The sequence below is a fragment of the Myxine glutinosa genome, chromosome 3, assembly GCF_964187855.1.
Source record: "Myxine glutinosa chromosome 3, kmMyxGlut1.1, whole genome shotgun sequence".
NCBI lineage: Eukaryota > Metazoa > Chordata > Myxini > Myxiniformes > Myxinidae > Myxine > Myxine glutinosa.
In genome coordinates, this window is record NC_136263.1 from 60,970,384 (window position 1) to 60,992,400 (window position 22,017).

At 44.4% G+C, this 22,017-nt stretch overlaps 1 protein-coding gene across 1 annotated transcript in view; it reads right to left on the reverse strand.

The window, feature by feature from the left end:
- LOC137416134 (zinc finger Y-chromosomal protein 1) overlaps positions 1-22,017 on the reverse strand; it is a 76,280-nt gene that overhangs the window by 48,646 nt on the left and 5,617 nt on the right. Inside the window, exons 4-7 of the mRNA XM_078774081.1 lie at positions 15,365-15,406; positions 7,702-7,806; positions 6,820-6,960; positions 5,552-5,674 (exon numbers count right to left, since the gene is read on the reverse strand). Coding sequence (XP_078630207.1) covers positions 5,552-5,674; positions 6,820-6,960; positions 7,702-7,806; positions 15,365-15,406 — 411 coding nt within the window. The remainder of the gene's footprint in view (positions 1-5,551; positions 5,675-6,819; positions 6,961-7,701; positions 7,807-15,364; positions 15,407-22,017) is intronic.

Consider the following 22,017-nt stretch of genomic DNA (forward strand, 5'->3'; position numbering starts at 1 on the left):
TTCTTCATTGTACCAGAGGGTGCTTGAGGATAATGTGAGGCCATCTGTCGGCAAGTTGAAGCTCAAACGAAGGTGGACCTTGCAAGATGACAATGACCCTAAACATACCAGTAAATCCACCAAGGAATGGCTGAAAAGAAAGAAATGGGGGGTTCTGGGATGGCCAAGTCAAAGCCGGATCTAAATCCCATCGAGATGTTGTGGGGGATTTGAAACGAGCTGTGCATGCAAGAAACCCCTCAAACATCGCACAGCTGAAAGAATTCTGCATGGAGGAGTGGGCAAAAATTTCTCCCAGTTCATGTCAGAGACTGGTAGACAGTTATAAGAAACGCCTACTTGAGGTAGTTTCTGCCAAAGGGGGCAATACCACCTATTAGAGCCAAGGGTGTACTTACTTTTTCCACATGCAAAATTTGCATTTATGTTTATTTAAATTATACAATTGACTACAAAACGTAAATGTTTCATGATATTTGTTATATTATATCACCTTTATCTATCAATATTGTTGAAATTAAGATCAAATAGCTGTATGTCGAAATATGTTGAAAAAGTCAAACTTTCCACGGGGTGTACTTACTTTTTCGTGACTGTGTGTGTATGTATATATGTATGTGTGTGTATATATGTATATGTATATATATATATGTGTGTGTGTGTGTGTATAATATATACACACACACACACACACACACACACACACACACACACACACACACACACACACACACACACACACACACACACACAAAAAACCCCCGATAAACCTGCAATTGAACGGAAAGACAACCCAACCAATCTGGTCGTGAAAATGTGACTAGCATTTTCATTTGCACTACTAACATACCACAATCTTCACGAACACCATCTTTGTCTGAATCGCTTGCATTGCGTAAGGCTCAAAACGATATGGCTCCACAATTCCCCAGAAAGCGTTTCCATCACTAATTTTGTCTTCAATCGTTTCTTCAAAATCTCACTGATGCATTTCAATGTAATGAGAATCTTCAGGGTTGCTCATGACAGAGGAAGTATCGAAATCCGAACTCAGAATACACAGTCTCTTTATGCAAGTCGCCATTTGGATCAAGGTGAGATCATTAGGTGACGTCACAGGATAACTCGAAAATCGACACTCAATGGCTATTTCCGACACTTTCTGATTGGCAAAATAATTTTTAAAAATGCCCTTCAAATTAGACAGTGATGAATTGTTTTCAATGGTTTTCAGAAGAAAAAAATTGCGTTTGGTTTCCCTTTACGTTTTGTTATATACTAGGGCATGCCCGTACTATATATATATCTAAAATTATATCCCCCCCCTCTATTTACATGAAATGGTTTGGTCCATGAAATGTTTTGGTCCATTCGCAACGCCAAAGCGAACGGCGAACGCTTTACATGAAATGGTTTGGTCCATGAAATGTTTTGGTCCATTCGCAACGCCAAAGCGAACGGCGAACGGCTTGCGAGTACAGTGACAATCCCCCCCCCCCCCCCCCTCTATTTACATGAAATGGTTTTAATTAGTTTTAAAACATAGTTTAACGCCAACATATGGCATGCCCGTACCCGTACTATCCGTAATGGCGCACGCTCTCACAGGAGCTCCGGAAGGTCGCATATCGCAGGAAAGCGAAAGCATCGCAAATTAGTTTTAATTAGTTTTAAAACATAGTTTAACGCCAACATAGCGCCAACATAGTTTGCCGACGGGAAATAAATGAATACGCTCTCAAATGTGCCATCCGAGGCAGAGTCTGTTCGCCACGTTCGGCACACGTGATAGCTCGCTGCTCCCTGATTGGTTGAATCGTTTTTTGGACATAGCTCGGTAACTACTTCTGCGATTAATTTAAAACCTTGAAAAGGCACATCCTCGGGTCCCCAGCAATATACCTGGCAAGTTTCAAGTATATCGGACCGGTAGTTGTCGAGAAACAGCGGTCACAGACAAACATACAAACATACAAACATACAAACATACAAACATACAAACAAACATACACACAGAGATTAGTGGAATTATAGATAGATAGAGAACCGTAGCTTGCTGTATTCATGTGCTGAACATTTTTGCAAATGGCTCAGTGAATGAATACCTGGTGTGTACCCCGGTTTAGAATAGGTACACAGTATCCCTGCGTGTCGTAAGAGGCGACTAAAAGGGTTGGCGTCAGGAAGGGCATCCGGCCATAAAAAACATTGCCTCAAAAAGAGAACCATGACAATTACAACTAGATATGGGCAGGGTACAGCCCGAAGTACCCCGTGGGGGACCCCACTCCCTCTCGTCAAAACTCAAGGTGGGGAACCCGATCGAAGCAAGGGTGGAAATCACTCCATTTATGACGACGAAAAGTCTGATGCCCGACGTGGAGATCGGTTTCTGAGGTTTGGGACATGGAATGGAGGGACAATGACAGGAAGATCAGGAGAAGTGGTGGAAGTATTGGTCAGAAGAAGAGTGGACATATGTTGTATGCAGGAGACAAGATGGAAGGGAAGTGGTGTGAGAATGGTGATGGGTAAGCAGGGACAGAAATACAAGTTTGTGTGGCAAGGGTGCCCAGAAGGCGTGAATGGTGTTGGTGTCCTGTTTTCTGAGGGGTTTGTAGACAGTGTGGTGAGTGTGACGAGAGTGAGTGAAAGGTTGATGATGGTGAAAATGATGATTGGAAAGCTCTTGGTGAACGTCATCTCGGGATATGCTCCGCAGGTTGGTCGGAGCGATGAAGAGAAGGACAAGTTCTGGTGTGCGATAGAGAAGCTGATGGAGAACGTGAAAAATGAGGAAGTTGTTGTGGTAGGAGGAGACCTAAATGGACATGTGGGAAGGAGTATGGACGGTTTTGAGGGAGTTCATGGGGTTACGGATATGGTGTGAGAAATGGAGAAGGTGAAAGGATTTTGGAGTTTGCTGATGGAGCCGATTTGTTGATTTGTAATACTGAGCTCCAGAAAGAGGATAATAAGCTTGTTACATACACGTCAGGTGGGTCGACGACAACCGTTGACTACCTGATGGTGCGTAGGCGAGATAGGGGGCACCTCCAGGACACAAAGGTGATCCCGGGGAGGAGGCTGTTTACAGCACCACTTGGTTGTCTGCGACATAAGGGTGAAAGGTGCGAGGAGAGCTCGGCGGGTGAAGTACCAACCGAGAATGAAGGTGTGGAGGTTGAAAGAGGTGACAGTGAGGGAGGCATTAAAAGAGAGGCTGAGTATGGTAGAGGATGATGTGGTTGAGCTTGAAAGTGGTTGGATGTCAATGAAAGATAGTCTGTTGGGAGCCGTTGGTGAGGTATGTGGATGGACAAAAGGACCCCGAGGCACTCGGAAACATGGTGGTGGGATGATGAAGTTTGAAAGAAGCTCGACGAGAAGAGGGGAGAAGTTCAACGATTGGCAGAAGGCGAAGGGTACGGGGGCAGAAAAGGAAGAGCATGAAAGTTATAAGGCAGCCAAGAAGGCTGCAAAGAAAGAGGTAGCAAAGGCGCAGGAGGTATGTCGGAAAATGTTCAGAGAACGCTTGGATTTGGAAGAGGGTCAGAGAGCGGTATTCAGGATTGCAAAGCAGATAGCGAAAGAGAGGTGTGATGTGATGGGGGTGAGTTGCTTGAAGGATGAAGTGGGACAAATCGTTGTGGACCCAGATGGAATTAAAGGAAGATGGAAGAGATATATGGAAATACTGTTGAATGCAGAGAATGAATGGGATGGCAACAGAGAGTAACCCAGTTTTAGGACCGGCAGAGAAGATAACCGAGAGGGAAGTTGAGGAAGCGATTAAAGCAATGAAGAGTAGAAAAGTGGGAGGGCCGACGGGAGTTGTGGGAGATATGTTGAAGGCAGCGGGAAATTGGGGTGTGAAGAGAATGACAGAGATCTGCAATCTGGTGGTGAAAGAAGGCCGCATTCCAGTGGATTGGGAACCGAGTACCCTCGTCCCTCTATACAAGGGGAAAGGTGACCCTCTGGACTGTGGCTCGTATTGAGCGATAAAGTTATTGGAGCATGGAATGAAGGTATTGGAAAGGGTGTTGGAGAGGAGGATAAGGAAGAAAGTGAAGATTGACAAAATGCAGTTTGGATTTATGCCAGGAAGAGGAACGACAGACGTGCTTTTTATTGTGAGGCAGTTGCAGGAGAAGTACATGGAGAAGAGGAAGAAGTTGTTTCTTGGGTTTGTTGATCTGGAGAAAGCATTCGATAGGGTTCCACGTGAAGTAGTGACATGGGCATTGAGGAAGTTAGGAGTGGAGGAATGGTTGATCAGAGTAGTGATGGCAATGTACAAAAGAGCGCGCACAGCTGTAAGGACGAAGGACGGGAACAGTGGTGAGTTTGAGGTGAAGGTGGGAGTGCATCAGGGGTCGGTACTAAGGCCACTACTATTTGTAGCTGTGATGGAGGTGCTGGCTCGGAACGTAAAGGAGGGTTTACCGTGGGAGTTGTTGTATGCAGATGATTTGGTGTTGATTGCAGAAAGTATGGATGGACTGAAGGAGAAGATGAACAAGTGGAAGGAATGTATGGAGACGAAAGGTCTGAAGGTGAATATCGGAAAACAATGGTGATGGCAAGTGGTAAAGCATGTGGTGAGGTGGAAAGAACTGGGAAGTGGCCATGTGCTATGTGCAGGAAGGGTGTCGGAGTGAACTCAATTCAATGTACAATGTGCGCTGAGTGGGTTCATCAAAAATGTAGTGGTTTGAGAGGGTCATTAACCAGTGTGGCAGCTACATTCAAGTGTAAGGTGTGCACAGAGGGAGCTGCAGATGGAGGAAATGTTGAGTTGGATCTTGGAGACGGCGTGAAGCTGGAAGGTGTGAAAACATTTTGTTACCTAGGAGACATGCTGAATGGAGAAGGTGGATCAGACTCGGCAACGGTTGCTCGAGTGAGATGTGCATGGAAGAAGTTTCGGGAACTGAGTGGCGTGCTGACGAGGAGGGGAATGTCGTTGAAGCTGAAGGGAAAGGTGTATGCTGCATGTGTGAGAAGTGTTATGATTTATGGGAGCGAGACATGGGTAATGAACGTAGAGCAGCAACGAAGGCTGGAAAGGGTGGAAATGCGAATGGTTCGGTGGATGTGCGGAGTATCGTTGAGAGAGAGGAAGCTAAATGATGAATTGCGAAAGATGATGGGAATAGAGCCTGTGATGGATGCTGTGAAGAGAAACAGTTTGAGATGGTTTGGTCATGTGTTGAGGAAGGATGAAAATGACTGGTTGAGAAGAGTGATGGAAATGAATGTGGAAGGAAGTAGAGGACGGGGAAGACCGAAAAAGACTTGGCTAAAGATGGTCGAAGAAGAAATGCGGGCAAGGGGGTTAACAAGGGGAGATGCACAAAATAGGGCAAAATGGAGAAGATTGTCATGGGGACCACGCTCTTGCAGGGAAAATGGCCTTTAAAATGCCTGTTGTTGTTGTTGCTCAGAGAATGAATGAGTAAAACAAGTACATGCTATAATCATTTCACCCCAACCACTACCCCGAGGGAATGTTAAGCATTGCATCTTGTGAGAGGGGCATTGTTACCATGGGTATTGTGAGGGTGGTTCTGCGAATGTTTCCGAAGAAAGGCCGCAGTCTTGAACTTCTTTCCACAAATGGTGCAAGGATGGACTTCCATCGGACATCCATCTGGACCCATTATAATCACTGCACATTCAAAGGAGAATTTACAAAAAAAAAGACTGCATGGTTAAACATCCCTGGAGAGGATAATGGGAAGAAAGAAAACAGATGGAATGAACAGGCAGGGAAAGTGAAAAATATTAATGTGAACAAGTCACATGAACAGATACAGTCGGTATGAGTGCAGGTCAATTAACACGAGGTTGAATGAAGTTTTTCTCTTCACAAGTTTCTCTAACATTCTCATCACAAAATAGCCACCATATCTTCTGTATATAAAAGGTATGGCTTTTAAATGCTTATTACTTCATTCTACAGTAGTTTTTAAACAATTCATTTTGTATGCATATCAATTTTGTTTTCCCCAAGCTATCCATCCCTACATATGGTTTTGTTGAGGAGAGTTTGTTTCGATATAATTTACTCTTATTGGTGGTTCAAGTTTGATCTCGAGTTTTGTTTATAAAAGCCAGACTAATTTATGCAGATAAATACATTTGGAGCTAATTTGTCTTTATTGTGCTGGTAACTAATACACAGAATCACACGTTTCTTGCTTTAATGCATGTCCTTAAAAAAAAATCAAGACAGCAACCGAGATAACGAGGGTGAAATAATGAGTCATTATAAAATTTATTGTGAAAGAAGATATCAAACCTATTGAATTATACAAACTATTCACTGCACAGTTTGATGATCGTCTATCAAAAACACCGATCTGCATTAAACAGCACCTTGGTGGCAAGAACATTTTGGCCAACGCTATCAAGAACAGAACCTGCACAGCCTGTGTACACGCTCAATTAATGGATTAATTAAGCCTATGCACGTACTACACAATTAATTTATATAAAAGGTCCTACTCCAATGAATGTTGAAAGATCAATGCCGAAGAAATGCGGCAAAGTGTATAAAAAGGCAAGGTTTGAAAATGAAATATTTGTGTGGCACCATTTTTCGAGATTAGTGACACTATGAAGTATACTTTAGAACTTATCTCACTTGACACAATCTCCCACTTCATCCTTCTCGCAAATAAAGTTCCAGCCAAAGTCATGGTAATGTGTCATTGGAGTGCAATGAAGGTGCAGATAAGCATGGAAATTCACTTAAAGAAAATACTGAGAGAAGTTTGATAATGACAAGTGACAAAGGGGATGATAAAGTACCAGTTCTCGCTCTTTCCTTCTTTATACAATGAGAATGATCTCTTATCGATACTCTGTCCTCTTCCTCCTCCGAACCATTCCCTTCTTGATTCTCTTGTTCGACACCACTGTCATCTCCATCCCCATCAGATAGTGGTACATCTGCAGATATTACATAAACCATCAATTGCATCAAAGAGCGAGTACATAAATATAAAGTAACACACACACACGTGCAGTGCACTGTCATCTCCATCGCGCGTGTGCACGCACACGCACACGCACACTGCTGTGCCTTGGATGAGCTTTGCCCTTGTATTAACGAAGGACATTAATCGAGCTGCTGAGAAGTAAACTGTGCTAATCCTACTTGACACAAGTTCTGAATAAATGGGGTTGACAGTTCAGATTCCCAATTAGAATCTCATTCAATTCCCATTGAACAAATATCAGAATCAGCCTAAAAAAAAATTAAAAAAAACCCAGAACAGCTCTCTTTGACGGTCGACCGATATGCCTCCGCCCACATTATTACATTATTATACATACTTGTATCAAATTTGATTTAAATCCCTTCAGCTGTTCTCAAGTATCACATTTTTACCTGACATGACATCCGACGCCAAACTCTAATCAGTTTGGCTTTGCATCATAATATGTACTTACACTAAGTTTGGTCAACCTCCCATCACTTATAAACTGCGATCAACCCCAAAAGCACACTGGCCTTGAAATATCACCTTAATGCACTAAACTCAATTGGGCACTTGACGTATGATATAGCCACTTTACTTCTCAGGAGTCTCACACGTTAATGTTTCACGTAAAAAAAACATACAAATCAGGATTATAGAAAAATCCTCAGAATGACAACAGATTGCTTCTGAAGAAACAATGGCTCACTGAATTCCCATGAGGTCCAAGTGGGGTCACAAGCCGAGGAATCAACTGATGTGGCTGTGTCATCTTCCCCAACCACAACCTCCATGTACACATCATCTGCCAAGCCTGTTTAAAAATAAATAATAAACATTTAGCATAATTGTGTACCAACAGAACAGGGAGGCAAGGTGTGAATGAGCAGCAATTATTTTTTGTGGAAATAAATTACATCAAGAGAGTGACAAAGAACAAATGCAGTTGTCTAACCAATTCGTTCAGTACATTTATGGTGCACTAGTGAAATATAAATGCCCAGTGTGCTGAAATGTGCAAAATATTTGTGCAAACAACGTGCAGAGACTGTGAAATGAGTCAAACTCTCAACAACACTGAGCTGTTGATTAAAAAGTAGGGGGTGAGGAGGAGAGGCCATCAAGGATGAATCAAAACCGTTAGCTGCAGGAGCAAAAGTAGCAATTTACATCTCGACCACACTTAAAAGTGCGAGGATACAGTAAAAGAGAACGGGGTAGAGAATCATGGAAATGGAGGGGAAAAGCAAGGTACTTTTCCGTCATGTCAAAGTCGAAGCAAAACGGATGAAATCACGTTTTATTTTTTTGCCTTTGCACCTGAGAAGGTGGATAAAGTTTCTGACAACGCTCTGCACTGACTCTGCTGTTGGACTGGATGGCATCAGCTCACGCGTCTGAAAAAAAACCTACTCTGCTGCTCTTGCACTTCCTCTCTCTGCCATTTTGACCCTTGGTCATCTTCCATCTGCTTAGAAATCAGCCAACATCACTACATGACAAACTATAACACGCACCACGTGGCAGTGCGCATACCTCTGCCAGGCTGAACAATTTACGTTTCGTATCTGCATTGGGACCTCAACCAAAGTCAAATCGACTTGTTCTTGTCACCTAACCAACCCATCTACCATGTTTACCCCTAACTCGTCCACAACGTTTTGAGATATCGTACTGTATATCGTTTGTGGCCCGAACTCTCAATGGTGAAGAAACACTTGTTTAAAAAAATTTAAAAAACTAGAGCAATGCGACTGTCGCCAATATGCCTCCTCATAGTCCCACAATGGGAAGATTCCGTCGTTCGCTGTCGTAAAAAAAAACGTTTGATTTAAATCCCTTCAGCTGTTTTCAAGTTTCACATTTTCACCAGTCATGACAGGTCTTCTCATTCATTGATCGATCGGTTCATCGATCGGTGAAGCGGTTTCAGAGAAGGAGATCGGTGAAGCGGTTTCCAACATCCCCGCTTTGCACAAAAAGGTGCAAAAACAGATCCTTGCAACTACGGACCAATCACCTTGCTCCCCTTAATCCACAAGGTCATGGAATCAATCATCGCTTCTGACATCAAATCCTTCCTCTTCCCCAATGGCTTGATCTCGGATCATCAATTTGGATTCAGACCAGGTCACTCTACTCTGGACATGCTGCTTCTGCTGTCTCAACAATGGACCTCCGTCCTTAACGCCAAACAGGAAATTAGAGCTGTCTCCCTTGACATATCACGTGCCTTTGATACGGTCTGGCACCCTGCTCTGCTCACCAAACTCTCCTCCTACGGTATCCATGGAAATCCCCACGCCTGGCTTGCGGACTTCCTCTCTGGTCGTAGGCAACGTGTGGCCCTGAATGGATTTCTCTCATCTCCCCTTCCTGTTCAATAATCTTCATCAATGATCTCACCGACTCTCTGGAAAATCCTCTCTATCTCTTCCCTGATGACTCAACTCTCTGCCGCTCCATACCTCATCCCTCAGTTTGGCAGTCTGCAGCCCTGGACAAAATCACAGACTGGTCAAACAACTGGAACATGTCTTTCATTCCTGACAAATCTCACACTTTCACTATGTCTCTCCGAAACGATCGTCTGGAAACCCTCCCATCTACTTTCTGAACAACCCTCTCCAAGAAGTTCTGTCACTCAAGCTTTTGGGTCTCAAAATCTGCAATGATCTTTCCTGGGAAAACCACATTTCCAATCTGGCCTCGTCGACTGGGCATCATCTGTCGTGCGAAGTCCTTCCTTGGCACACCCGAACTGCTCACCACATACAAGGCTTTCCTCCGCAGCTAAATGAAATACTGTTCTCCCCTCTGGACTGGTGCTCCTTCCTCACACCCAGCTCGGCTTCACGCTGTTGAAACCAAAGCCAAAGCATTGGAATCGCCCGCGATGAAGCTAACTCCGAGGGCCTTTCACTCACTCACCGCAGGCAGGTTGTGGTCTTTCTGTCTTCTACCGACTCCTCTCCGACCTAGCTCCCCCAGCTCTGTCTGTGCTCTGTCCCCCAAATATTCCTACAGGTCGCACAAGAGCTGCCTGCAACCCTCTTATGGTTAAACTGCCAAAATCAAGACTCTCTATTCACCTTCACTCTTGCATTCCCCTTTTCTCCCGCCTCTGGAACAAACTCCCTCGCTCTATTCAATCCCACTCCTCCCTCCAGGTCTTTAAAACAGCTGTTCACCACCATCTCGTCTTCCCCCATCCAAAACCTTGATCTTTTCTACCCCCATTAATTCACCCCAGATCCACTTTTTTGAAATACCGATTTCTTTCTTTGAAGTCCTAGCAGTGTCCATGTGTTTTATACCTCTCCCACCCCCCCCCCCTTTCCCGTGCCTCCTCCCCCCCCCCCCAAGTCCTCTCCCTCCCACAGATCTCCCGATGTCCCTGCTCTCACATGTTGTACTTGTGTGCTTCCCTCTCCCCCCATCTCGTCTCCCGCTCCCTTTATCTTATGTTTTATGTCAGTTTGTCTTTTTGTGATTAATGTTAGCTCTTACACGAGCCTCGATGTTGTATCCCAGAAAGAAAAAAAAAGAAGGATTTTGTTAAATATCGGCTTTCAAGCTAATATGGCTGCCATACCACATGACATATGACCTTAAAAAAATGTACACTCTGCGTATGTATGGGTAGGGGATCACGTTTGTGAAGTTTCATGTTGATCGGATAAGGTTCTTTTTTCTATCCAAGATGGCTGCCAAAACACCCTACGATGTCATCATTTTCAAACTATATGCAACAATGGTGTGAGATGATATTTGTAAAATTTCGCATCGATAGGGTAAGTGGTTTCAGAGATATAATTATTTAATATTTTCCTTCAATCCAATATGGCTGCCACACCTTGTGACCAATGATGTTTACGTGATCATCTTTTAATCGCAATGCCAAGTCAATGATACATGTAAAGTTTCGAGTCAAACAATTTGGTGATTTGGGAGAAGATGTTTTTTTTAAGGTTATAGGTTAAATCCAATATGGCTCCAAACCATGTGACCTATGATGTCATAAATGTACTATTTCAATACAAATGGGTCATAGATCATGTGCATGCAATTTCAGACTTTTAGGATAAGAATTCGATTGAAACATTTTTGCCTGGTATACCACTTCACCTATGATATCATTATCATGCTTTGTTCCCCATTAGGAGGTACTTGACAATGTGCCGAGTTTCAAATTTTTCCATTCAGTGGTTTCCGAGAAATAATTTTTTTATTCTTTGCGTTTAATCCCAGATGGTTGCCATATTACGTGACCTATGACATCACAATTACCATAAAAACATTCTGCATGGGTGTCACTCCTACCCTGAAAGTTTATTCTCAATTGGGCATGTGGTTGCTGAGAAAAACGAGATTTAGCACATATGGATGGTCGGACGTACGGACAGATGGATGGACAACCCAAAAACATAATGCCTCCGGCCACTTTCAATGGCGGAGGCATAAAAATTTATTTCTCATATCCGGATTCAGATCTTTACCAAAATCTAACCAAATTGTCCTCGTCAGAAACCCAACCTCTCCACCAGATTTTGTACGAATCCATCCCTAACCTTTTGAGATATCCTACTCACAGACAAACAAACAAAGAAACAAGTACAGATACATTCAAAGTACACCGCCCCCATGCCAAATAATTAAATATCCTCCAGCGCGGCATTGCCGGGGCACCGGCCTCAGGCGCCCGGCAATACCGCCGTGCAGCTCATAGAGACTGTATTGGGAGGGAGAGGTGCACAATATTTGATTGATTAATTATATAAATAACCACCTTTAGAGGCCATTTTTCCCCGCAAAGCGGGGGTTGGCCTTTTTCGGGAACCGTGGTTGTTGTTGTTTATTGGTCCCCTTTTTGAAGCAATGTTTTACGGCCGGATGCCCTTCCTGACGCCAAACCTTTTTGCCGCCTTTAACGACAAACAGGGAATTACCAGTGAACTGGTACTCAATTAGCCGACCTCGGAAGGATGACGGGCTGAGTCAACCCCCCTGGTGTTGTCAACCCCATCAGCCAATCAGGGTTGTCAACCCCATCAGGGTCAACCCCATCAGCGATCGACCGGGATTCGAACCCAGGATCCTAGGATCCTAAGCTGGCACCCTAGCCCCTAGCCCAACACCAACACCAATTACATAATTAAAATCAACAAAAGATCGTCATAAAATATTTTCTTAATCAATTGGCTAATAGCATAACTAAACCATTAGTGCCTCATCCGAAGATGTAACTTTTAGAAATTTAATCAAATGTCATTAATAAAAAATTAAATAATTAATTTATTAATCAATAAATAATTAATCGATTAATTGATTAATCAATAAATCAAAAATACCCTTTACAGGCAAATCACCTGGTCACTCTCATGTCCAAATATCAGCTACCTAGCTCAAAAGGTGCCTGAGATATTGGCCAGATGAGAAAGAAAATAAATGATTAATAATGAAAATAAATAAATAATAATCGTCAAAAATTTAATAATTAATCATTTGCCTAATAGAACACATAAAGCACCACCATTTCATCCGAATCTGCAAGTAAAAAAATTTTTGGTCATTAATCGAATAATTAAATAATTAATCGATTAATTGATTAATCAATAAATGAAAAATAGCCTTTGCAGCCAAATCACTTGGTCATTGTCATGTCCAAATATCAGCTTCCTAACTCAAAAGGTGGCTGAGATAATTCCCAGAAGAGAAAGGAAATGTATAAGTACTTAATTAATCGCTAATAATTAAATAACTAAGCAATTAATTGATTAATCCAAAAACAAAAAATACCGTTTTTGACAAAGTACTTGCTCACGATTGTGCCAAAATTTCAGCTTCCTAGCTCAAAGGATGGCTGAGATATTGCTGGCTGAGGCTGAGGTCACCCTTTGCATAGACAGAATAGGGGTTTGGAAATGCTCCAGTCGGGTTTTATATCGAACCCGGCAGTTGAAACAAACGCTGCCAATTGGGTGCATTTCATTGCTCTGGTGAGCCCTACAGAGAGGGACGGGGCAGTAAGGCCAGATTTGGAGGACGGGGCAGTAAGGCCAGATTTGGAGGACGGGGCAGTAAGGCCAGATTTGGAGGACGGGGCAATAAGGCCAGATTTGGAGGACGGGGCAGCAAGGCACGATTTGGGGGACGGGGCAGCAAGGCCAGATTTGGGGGGACGGGGCAGCAAGACCAGATTTGGGGGACGGGACAGCAAGGCCAGATTTGGGGGACGGGGCAGCAAGGCCAGATTTGGGGGACGGGGCAGCAAGGCCAGATTTGGGGGACGGGGCAGCAAGGCCAGATTTGGGGGACGGGGCAGCAGGCCAGATTTGGGGGACGGGGCAGCAAGGCCAGATTTGGGGGACGGGGCAGCAAGGCCAGATTTGGGGGACGGGGCAGCAAGGCCAGATTTGGGGGACGGGGCGACAAGGCCAGATTTGGGGGACGGGGCGGCAAGGCCAGATTTGGGGGACGGGGCGGCAAGGCCAGATTTGGGGGACGGGGCGGCAAGGCCAGATTTGGATGACGGGGCAGTAAGGCCAGATTTGGGGGACGGGGCAGCAAGGCCAGATTTGAGGAACAGGGCAGCAAGGCCAGATTTGGGGGACGGGGCAGCAAGGCCAGATTTGGGGGACGGGGCAGCAAGGCCAGATTTGGGGGACGGGGCAGCAAGGCCAGATTTGGGGGACGGGGCAGCAAGGCCAGATTTGGGGGACGGGGCAGCAAGGCCAGATTTGGGGGACGGGGCAGCAAGGCAAGATTTGGGGGACGGGGCAGCAAGGCCAGATTTGGGGGACGGGGCAGCAAGGCCAGATTTGGGGGACGGGGCAGCAAGGCCAGATTTGGGGGACGGGGAATCCCGAGAGAACCCTGGAGAAATGGTGCGGGAAGCTAGAGAGATTCCCGCAGTGCCCCCATGCTAATTGGCGAGTTAGCAGGGGCACCTGCAAGACTGCAGGTAGGGGTCACGTGGGAACCCGGAGTTGTGTGCACGCCAGACTGTCAGGCGTGTAGGAGGATGGTCGTGCTTGGATGGTCGTGCTTGGATGGTCGTGCTTGGAGGCATGGCATGACACACGCGGCATGGAACATGCCGTGTGGGGGCGGTACTTGGTGGACGGCCAAAGGAGGCGTGACCACCGCGGCTGTGGGCGAGGCCCACATGACCCACTTTGCGTTTCACGGAGCCCCGTGAGACAGCACCGCGCGGAAGGTTCGCGGCACGAGTGGCGTGTGCAAGGGTGTGCAGCACGCATCTGGAGGCAAGGAGGAAGGCACGGTGTCGGGGTTTCCTGGCACGCGTGTGCGGAACCAAAGGCGAGAGCCTGGGTCCGTGGGGGAACCACGTGACCCAGAGGGAACGTAAATTCTAGATGGCATTGGATGCCATCTAGATGCTAGATGGCGATGTATGTAGATGACAGGATGAAGACAGTGTTAGAGATTCGAGGGGTTAGTGACGATGTAAATTGATGAGTTGGGAATGGATTATTGGTTGAATTGGCCGACGATAGTTTAGCGCCTTCCTTCTTCTTCCTCGTTGTCCCGACAATTGAAGGATGAATGGAGGAACGTTTGTTGCGAGTGAGATGAGGTGTGAATGAGGTGCGTGTCGAAATTTTTTTTTGTGTGGAAGAAAAGATTGAATGAATGATACGAGGTAGGTGTTTGTGGAGCAGAGTACACCCCCCGATGGAGACGAACCCTCGCCTGCATTGGCATTAGAATAGAGGGGTTCAGATGTTTTTGAAATGAATGTCGTTCTGCAGATGGTGCTGTGTGTGGAAAGTTTTGTTTTGCAAAGGTGCAATGGTGTTGTTGACAGGCTGGGAGTGTGGCATGTCAATGTGTCCTCTTGTTGGGAGGGGGGATCCTGGGTGCTGAAAGCTTGCCGGCCAGGTGAGGCCGTAGAGGTCCAGGGGACCAGTTTAGTGGTGTGTAGCGGGTAGTGGGCACAGGTAACCAAGGGAAGGGGCCTGGGGTGGTGGATGCCATGCTGGGCATCGAGGGGAGAGAGCCAGTGAGGGCCTCCCCCAGAGTTAGCAATTACAATGCAACAATCCTGGTACTCTGACTTAGGATGTCAGGACAGGTCCCTGGCTGTATCTGACAATTAATTGTGGTAAACATACTAACGTAATCAGGTGTGGAATCTATTGAAGATAGACCTAAAATTAGACTGATTCAACCTAAAAGTCAAGTATGAGGAACACAGACTCACACTACACTTTCAGCTCGACCAATGAGCCTCAACGATAAACAAAAAAATAACAAAAATAAAGAAGAAGAAACTTTTACCAATTAAAATTAATGAAGAAAAACATAATGATGCAAACAAAGAGGAAGAAAGGTATGTAGGTATTTACCAATTGATTCTTCCACATTCCCCGAATTCACAGTCAGTGGCACTGTGGGGAGAGATCGAGAGGAAATAAGCCAAACAACACTCACTTTATTATATGTAACCTCCATTTTCCTCAGTTTGTAACTTTGCGACCCCTAGATGCACGCGATCCACCAGAAGAAAAAAAAACAGATTTTGGTTTAAAATAAACTCTTGCACAGCGCAAGCCTCTGCCTGAAGAAGGTGGCCAAAACTTAGCACAGACGATGGAGAAGATCATTTTAATGTAAACTATTCGAGTATTGTGCATGTGGTGGATACAACCTTTATAGATCCATAAAGTCAAGGTCAGCCTTCAGCGGTTTATCAGATACCTTCACAGTTATATATATATATATATATATGGTATATTCCTTCTGATAACATGGCATTCCTCCACAAAAGTTGGTAGTAACCCTCCCCTCCACCCCCCCCCCCCCCCCCCACCGGAAGCCCCCACAATCTTAAAGAAAAAAATTGAAGCAAGAGTGATTGTGCGGGCTGCAGTCTTGTGTTCATGTGTCAGTTTTCAGAAAAATCAGCTGGGTGATAAGGGAGGAGTAGCAAAAATAGCAAAAAGTTAATGGACGGACAGACAAACAGACATCCAAACATCAAAACCCATTTTATAAGTTCATCTTTTTGAGAATCGAGATGAGGTGACTTAACAAGGCAATGTTCCTCGAGAAAATGGCCTCCTGAGTCTGCGGCATAAAGTGTGTAGAGGATGTGCAGCCAGAGATATTTTAAAATAATAAAAATAACAAGGGGAAGAATTCCTTTGCAATGCATTTCCCCTATAGTCCAGTCATTCTAGCGAACTTTTACCCCTAACCCACCACTAATTGCAAGAGAAAAAAAATGATATTTTTCTGAAACCTGTCGATCCTCTGAACAAATACATAAAATTATACTCAATTATAATGAGTGGATCATACTTTATTTTCAGATTGAACGAGAGCCGTGAACAAGAGGTGGAGTGACGCTTGCAGTGAGAGATTTGATCAGTGTGCTGAGGACAGTTAAACGCTGTGGTCATTGTGAATGTAAGTCGTATTATATTTAATTTATGATTGTTTAAGGTTTTATTTTTATTTTTAAAAGCAGTTTTTTAACATTTAATTTTATAATAAACATGTTCAAATTTTGTATTTTTATGAACCTATACATTTATAGTAGGACAACACAGGGAATAAAATGTAATCCTAAGTTCCCTCTCTTTTCAGCAACATGGGTGATATCGACTGTGTCTTCTGTAAGAAACCCCTCTCCAGTGATCCAACCAGTACACTGACGGATAAAGGTTGTACGAGGATCGAAGAAGCTGGACGTGAGCGTGGTGAAGAAGTCCAAGTCCATCCAGGACAGGCAGTTCATACAGATTGTCATAGGGTGTTCTGCAATGTGAGAGACATTGAACTTTCTCTGAAGTGAAAACGTGTTTCGTCTGAGGCAGACAAAGGGAGGTGCCTTCGTTCAATGGATTCAGCGTTTGACTACAGAACTCAGTGTCTTTTCTGTGGTAATCCTGACAAGTACCAGGGGAGGAAAAAGGACCATATGTTGATCCAGGTTAAGACATTCGACTTCCAAAATCATGTGTCTGCTGACTGTGAAAATCGATCTGACAACTGGTCGGGTACTGTGAGGAGCAGAATGGCATTTGTTGGCGATCTACACACAGCAGATGCGGTATACCATAAGGTGTGCAGTGTTAACTTTCATACAAAGAAACAGATACCACTCAAATTCCAATCGGAAGAGGCGTCTTCATCAAAAAAGCAGAAGCTTGGTCGACCCAAGGACCAGATCAGACATGAAGCGTTCCTGAAGGTGGCAAAGTACCTTGAGGAAAATGATGAGGAACTAACCACAATGAGTGATTTAATTTGGAAAATGGAGGACTTCCTAGTAGACACTGGCTGTGATGCATATGGTTTTTCATACATGAAGGATAACCTTTTCAATCACTTTGGTGATAAGATCATAATTGCAGACATTAATGGAAAATCAAATGTTGTGACATTTAGGGGTGTGGCATCGTCGATTCTTCATGACTTCTATCGTCAGCAAAAGGAAAGGGACCCTGAAACAGAAAAGTTGCGCCTGATCAAGACAGCTGATGATCTCATTAGAAGTGACATAAAAGAGGTATCTCAAAATAAGGACATTTACCCGACTACTCTCGATATGTCCACTGTCAATGCTGCAACCAAGTTCCTACCTGAGTCACTAAAGCTCTTGCTCGAAATGCTGTTTGTGGGGAAAGGAAAATACTTTAAAATCTGCTCACTGGGACAGGCGATCATGCAAGCCGCGAGGCCTAGGATCCTTCAAGCTCCACTGTTGGTGGGTCTTGGAATCCAAATGCACTTCCATTTTGGTTCTCGATTTCTCATAGACACGCTCTTTGCACATGGATATAGTTGTTCATACACGGAGGTGCAAACGTATGAGCGCAGCGCAGCAGTCACGTGTGGAACAGACATCCCTGGTTTTACCCCTGGACATTTCATCCAATATGTGGTGGACAATGTTGACCATGACATCTGCACATTAAATGGGAGAAACACATTCCTTGGTATGGGCATTATTGCGAGTGTGACCCCGAAAACAGTCCGGACACTTCAGATTGCCCATAGAGCTGTCTCGGCAGAGGACATCGCACAAGTGGGGCAAATCAATATACGACCTTTCACATCAGCATGTGGAGGAATGCAGTCCTTTCTCTACGAGAAGCTTCCAGCCTGTACCGACTTGAGACAAATCAGCTCAAATGTTGACCTCCTCTGGAAGGTTTCGCTTACTGTTCGATCACCTCGGCCCTCTTGGACAGGAATGATGCAGATGGTACACAAGGGAGAACATCCGGGTGAGGCATCAATAATGTTTCTGCCCATGATTGATCTCAGTCCAAGTGACTTGGACTGCATCAACTCCACACTGCATTTCGTTTGTGAACATGCGCAGAGATATGGTGTAACCCCGATACTGACATTTGATCAGCCACTTTGGTGGAAAGCTCTCACCATAGTCAAGAGCGAGCCAGCGGACAGCAAACTTCACTCGATTGTTCTAAGACTAGGAGGATTCCATACACTCATGAGTTTTCTTGGGTGTATTGGCCACCTGATGTCTGGTACTGGACTCAAAGAGCTTCTGGAAGTTGCATATGCCAGCAACACTACAACCCACATGATGAGTGGCAAAGCCGTGTCTAGAGCTATACGTGGACATCTACTCGTTGATGCAGCACTCAATGCAAAACTTGCTTCGAAGGTATTTCAGATGAACCTCCCAAGTGATGGAGACAGCGAGCGTACAGTTCCAGCAGAGCTCAATGATGCAGGCGACTTGTTTGACGGTCTGATGTCGGGTGACCAAGCAGTGTCAGACATCGAGTCATCGAAGGTGATGGAGGTCATTGGAGACAAAATCAATCAGGTGATTGATACAATAAGGCATCAACGGACAGCGAGACTGTGGTTACAATACATGGAAATGGTGGACATTATCCGTTTTTTTCTGAAATCTGAAAGAACAGGGGATTGGATGCTTCACTTGCATATCCTGTGCGCCATGCTTCCATATCTTGCAGCTTCCGGACACAGACACTACACAAAGTGCCTGCACATATATCTGCAACTGATGACCGAGTTACCAAAGGACCATCCAGAAGTACATCAGAAATTTCTCCAAGGATTCCAAGTTGTCTGACGGAGCGACAGATACTGGGCTGGTCTGTCTACAGATTTAGTCATCGAACAAGTACTTATGAGAAGTCTGAAGACATCAGGTGGTCTGACCAGGGGACGAGGGATGACAGAGACACAACGCTCAGTCTGGGTCATGGCTAGTCCTTTCTTTGCAGAGGTGAACAACGCCCTCCAACACCTCACTGATGTGATGTATGTGACAAGTGAACAGCACAAGGATCTATCAAAGTCTAGACAGAAGAATGATGTAGCTGATACCCAGAAAATGCTTGAGTTTCTTCATGAGAGGGATCCCTTTCAAGACGACGATACTCTTCACAACATTTTCACTGGTATAGTTGCCCAGACAACGGTGAATGTTGATGAGGTGAAAACTGTGGGAGAAAGGCTCTTGGGCCAGATGAGTGGTAAACGTGTGCTTGAATACAGCTTCAAGAAGAAGGGTCAAGCCATAACTATGGACTCAGAGTCTGCAATGAAGACACCAGACGGAGACATCAATATCGACCCTCAGTTACTCTTCCAGAGACCTGTGATCGCTGGCACTGAAGTAGGAGACTTATCCAAAGCACTCCTTTGTGAGTTATGCACATATCCTCCATCTTTGTTCGAGACCAAATATGCCTTGCTGTCCGCCAATAAGCCAGCGTTAGCCTCAGCAATCAAATCCTTGGCACCTGCCGATACTGCACAACCGTCCGATATACAATACGTACTCGATGGCGGTGCCCTATTGCAGCGCATACCGTGGCAGTCAGGTGAACAGTACAAGGATATTCTTGACCGCTACCTGAAATATGTTAGTAGGCATTACGGGCATGCTATCATCGTGTTTGATGGCTATCGTGAAGGTCCCTCAACGAAAGACTGTGCCCATCAGAAAAGGGGTGAGCGATCATCAGTGAAGGTATCTTTTTCTCAAACCATGACGCTTTCTGTCAAGAGGGAAGAGTTTCTTCGGAACAAGGAGAACAAGCAACAATTCATAGACATTCTTGGTAAGAAACTGGAAGAATCTCATTGTGAAGTGCTTCATGCGAGTGGGGATGCGGACCTACTCATAGCAACAACTGCAGTTTGTAGCTCTTCAAAATCCAACACTGTTCTTGTTGGCAAAGACACTGACTTGTTGATACTACTGTGCTACTATTTTCGCAAGAATACTGCGCACACTCTCTACTTAATGTCGGAGCCGAAAAAGGGTTCATTGAATCCAAGACAATACTTGGACATTGGCAAAGTCAGAGAGGCTCTGGGTGATACTGTCTGTGAAAACATTCTCTTCATCCATGCGTACCTGGGATGCGACACGACATCAAGGGTCTTTGGGATCGGCAAAGGCACTGGACTCAAACTGTTCAAGGACAATGAAATGTTCCAGCAAGAGGCCCTAATTTTCGGCAATAAAGAGTCAACACAGGATGAGGTCATTGCTGCAGGAGACAGAGCAATGGTTTGTGTGTACGGAGGGAAACCATCAGACAATTTGAACGAATTGAGGGTAGCAAAATTTCATGCTAAGGTGACAACAAACAAAACATCGTTGCACCCACGGGTACTTCCGCCCACGAGCTCAGCTTCCAAATATCACAGCCTACGGGTATTCCAACAGGTTCAGGAGTGGAAAAGACACAAACTCAACCCGCTTGACTGGGGATGGAGTATCATGGACACCAGGATGATCCCTATGCATTCTGACCTCGCTGCAGCACCAGACTATCTCCTAAAGCTGATTAGGTGTTCTTGCAAGGGTGGTTGCAGTGATAAACGTTGTGGTTGTCGGAAACTTGGGCTGCCTTGCACATTTGCATGTAGGGAGTGCAGAGGTATTTGTGCAAATGCAGACGAATCAGTGGACGTTTTTGAGGATGCTGATGATAGTGACCATGGAAGAGACAAAGTGACGTGTTAAATATTGTGAACGGACAGAAGGACATTGGGTACAAATAGTTGTGGTAGTGTATTCAAACATGGTTAAATAAATAATTTAGAGTTGATTTGGTGTATTATTAAGAGTGATATTGTCATATAATTAATTTCCAAACATTGCGGTAGTCCGAAAAGTTCCCAAATCGGAAAGGACCTGAAAAACCATGTTCCACTCAATATATTTAAGTATAATTTTGGGCAGATATTTAGTAGACATCAAGGTCTCAGAAAAGTATTACTTCGTTTCTCTTGCAATTAGTGGCGGGTCCATTCACATTTTGACTGGACGACTACGAAGTTTCAATTCAATATGTTGAAGGGAAAGGGGGAAAAGTCTGGAAAACTGACCCATGTTTAACACGTGATGTTTTCCAAGTTCAAAAAGCGCATAACTCTATGAAAAATTGTTTAAATTCCCCAAAACCCAAACTTGTTCTGTAATTTATCACAATAAAGCCATGTCCCAAGTTTCAGTTGAACATGTTAAAGGGTATGGAAAAAGTGCAGAAAACCACCGGTGTGACAGACAGATGGATGACAGAGAGCAAATCTCTAGGTCCCTCCAGGTAGAGGACAAATACATTGAGATCCCACAGTAATCTTAATTTGAACAAGAATCAATCTAGGGTTTAATAGAGTGGCATTCCCAAATCATTAGCAGTACAAAGTGATTGATACATACAAGTTGTCGTCCTGATTTGGTGGTGCCACATTGCAAACTGGTGAAAAGTTTGCAAACAGTATTTATGAGACAAACAAATAAAAATGCTAAACAACTGCACTGCATATCATTCGTAGGCTTTACAACAGCATTAATTAGCACTTTCATTCATTCTATAGTTTCATTTTACCAAAAAAAAAAAAAAAAAATCTAAACGCTGTCCAAATCCCAGCAACATTCATCACAAATTGCTCCAAATGTGCCAAAGCTGGAGCAGAACAATGTCGTTTATTGTTAAAAAAAAAAGAAAAAAGGTTAGATAATTTGAAG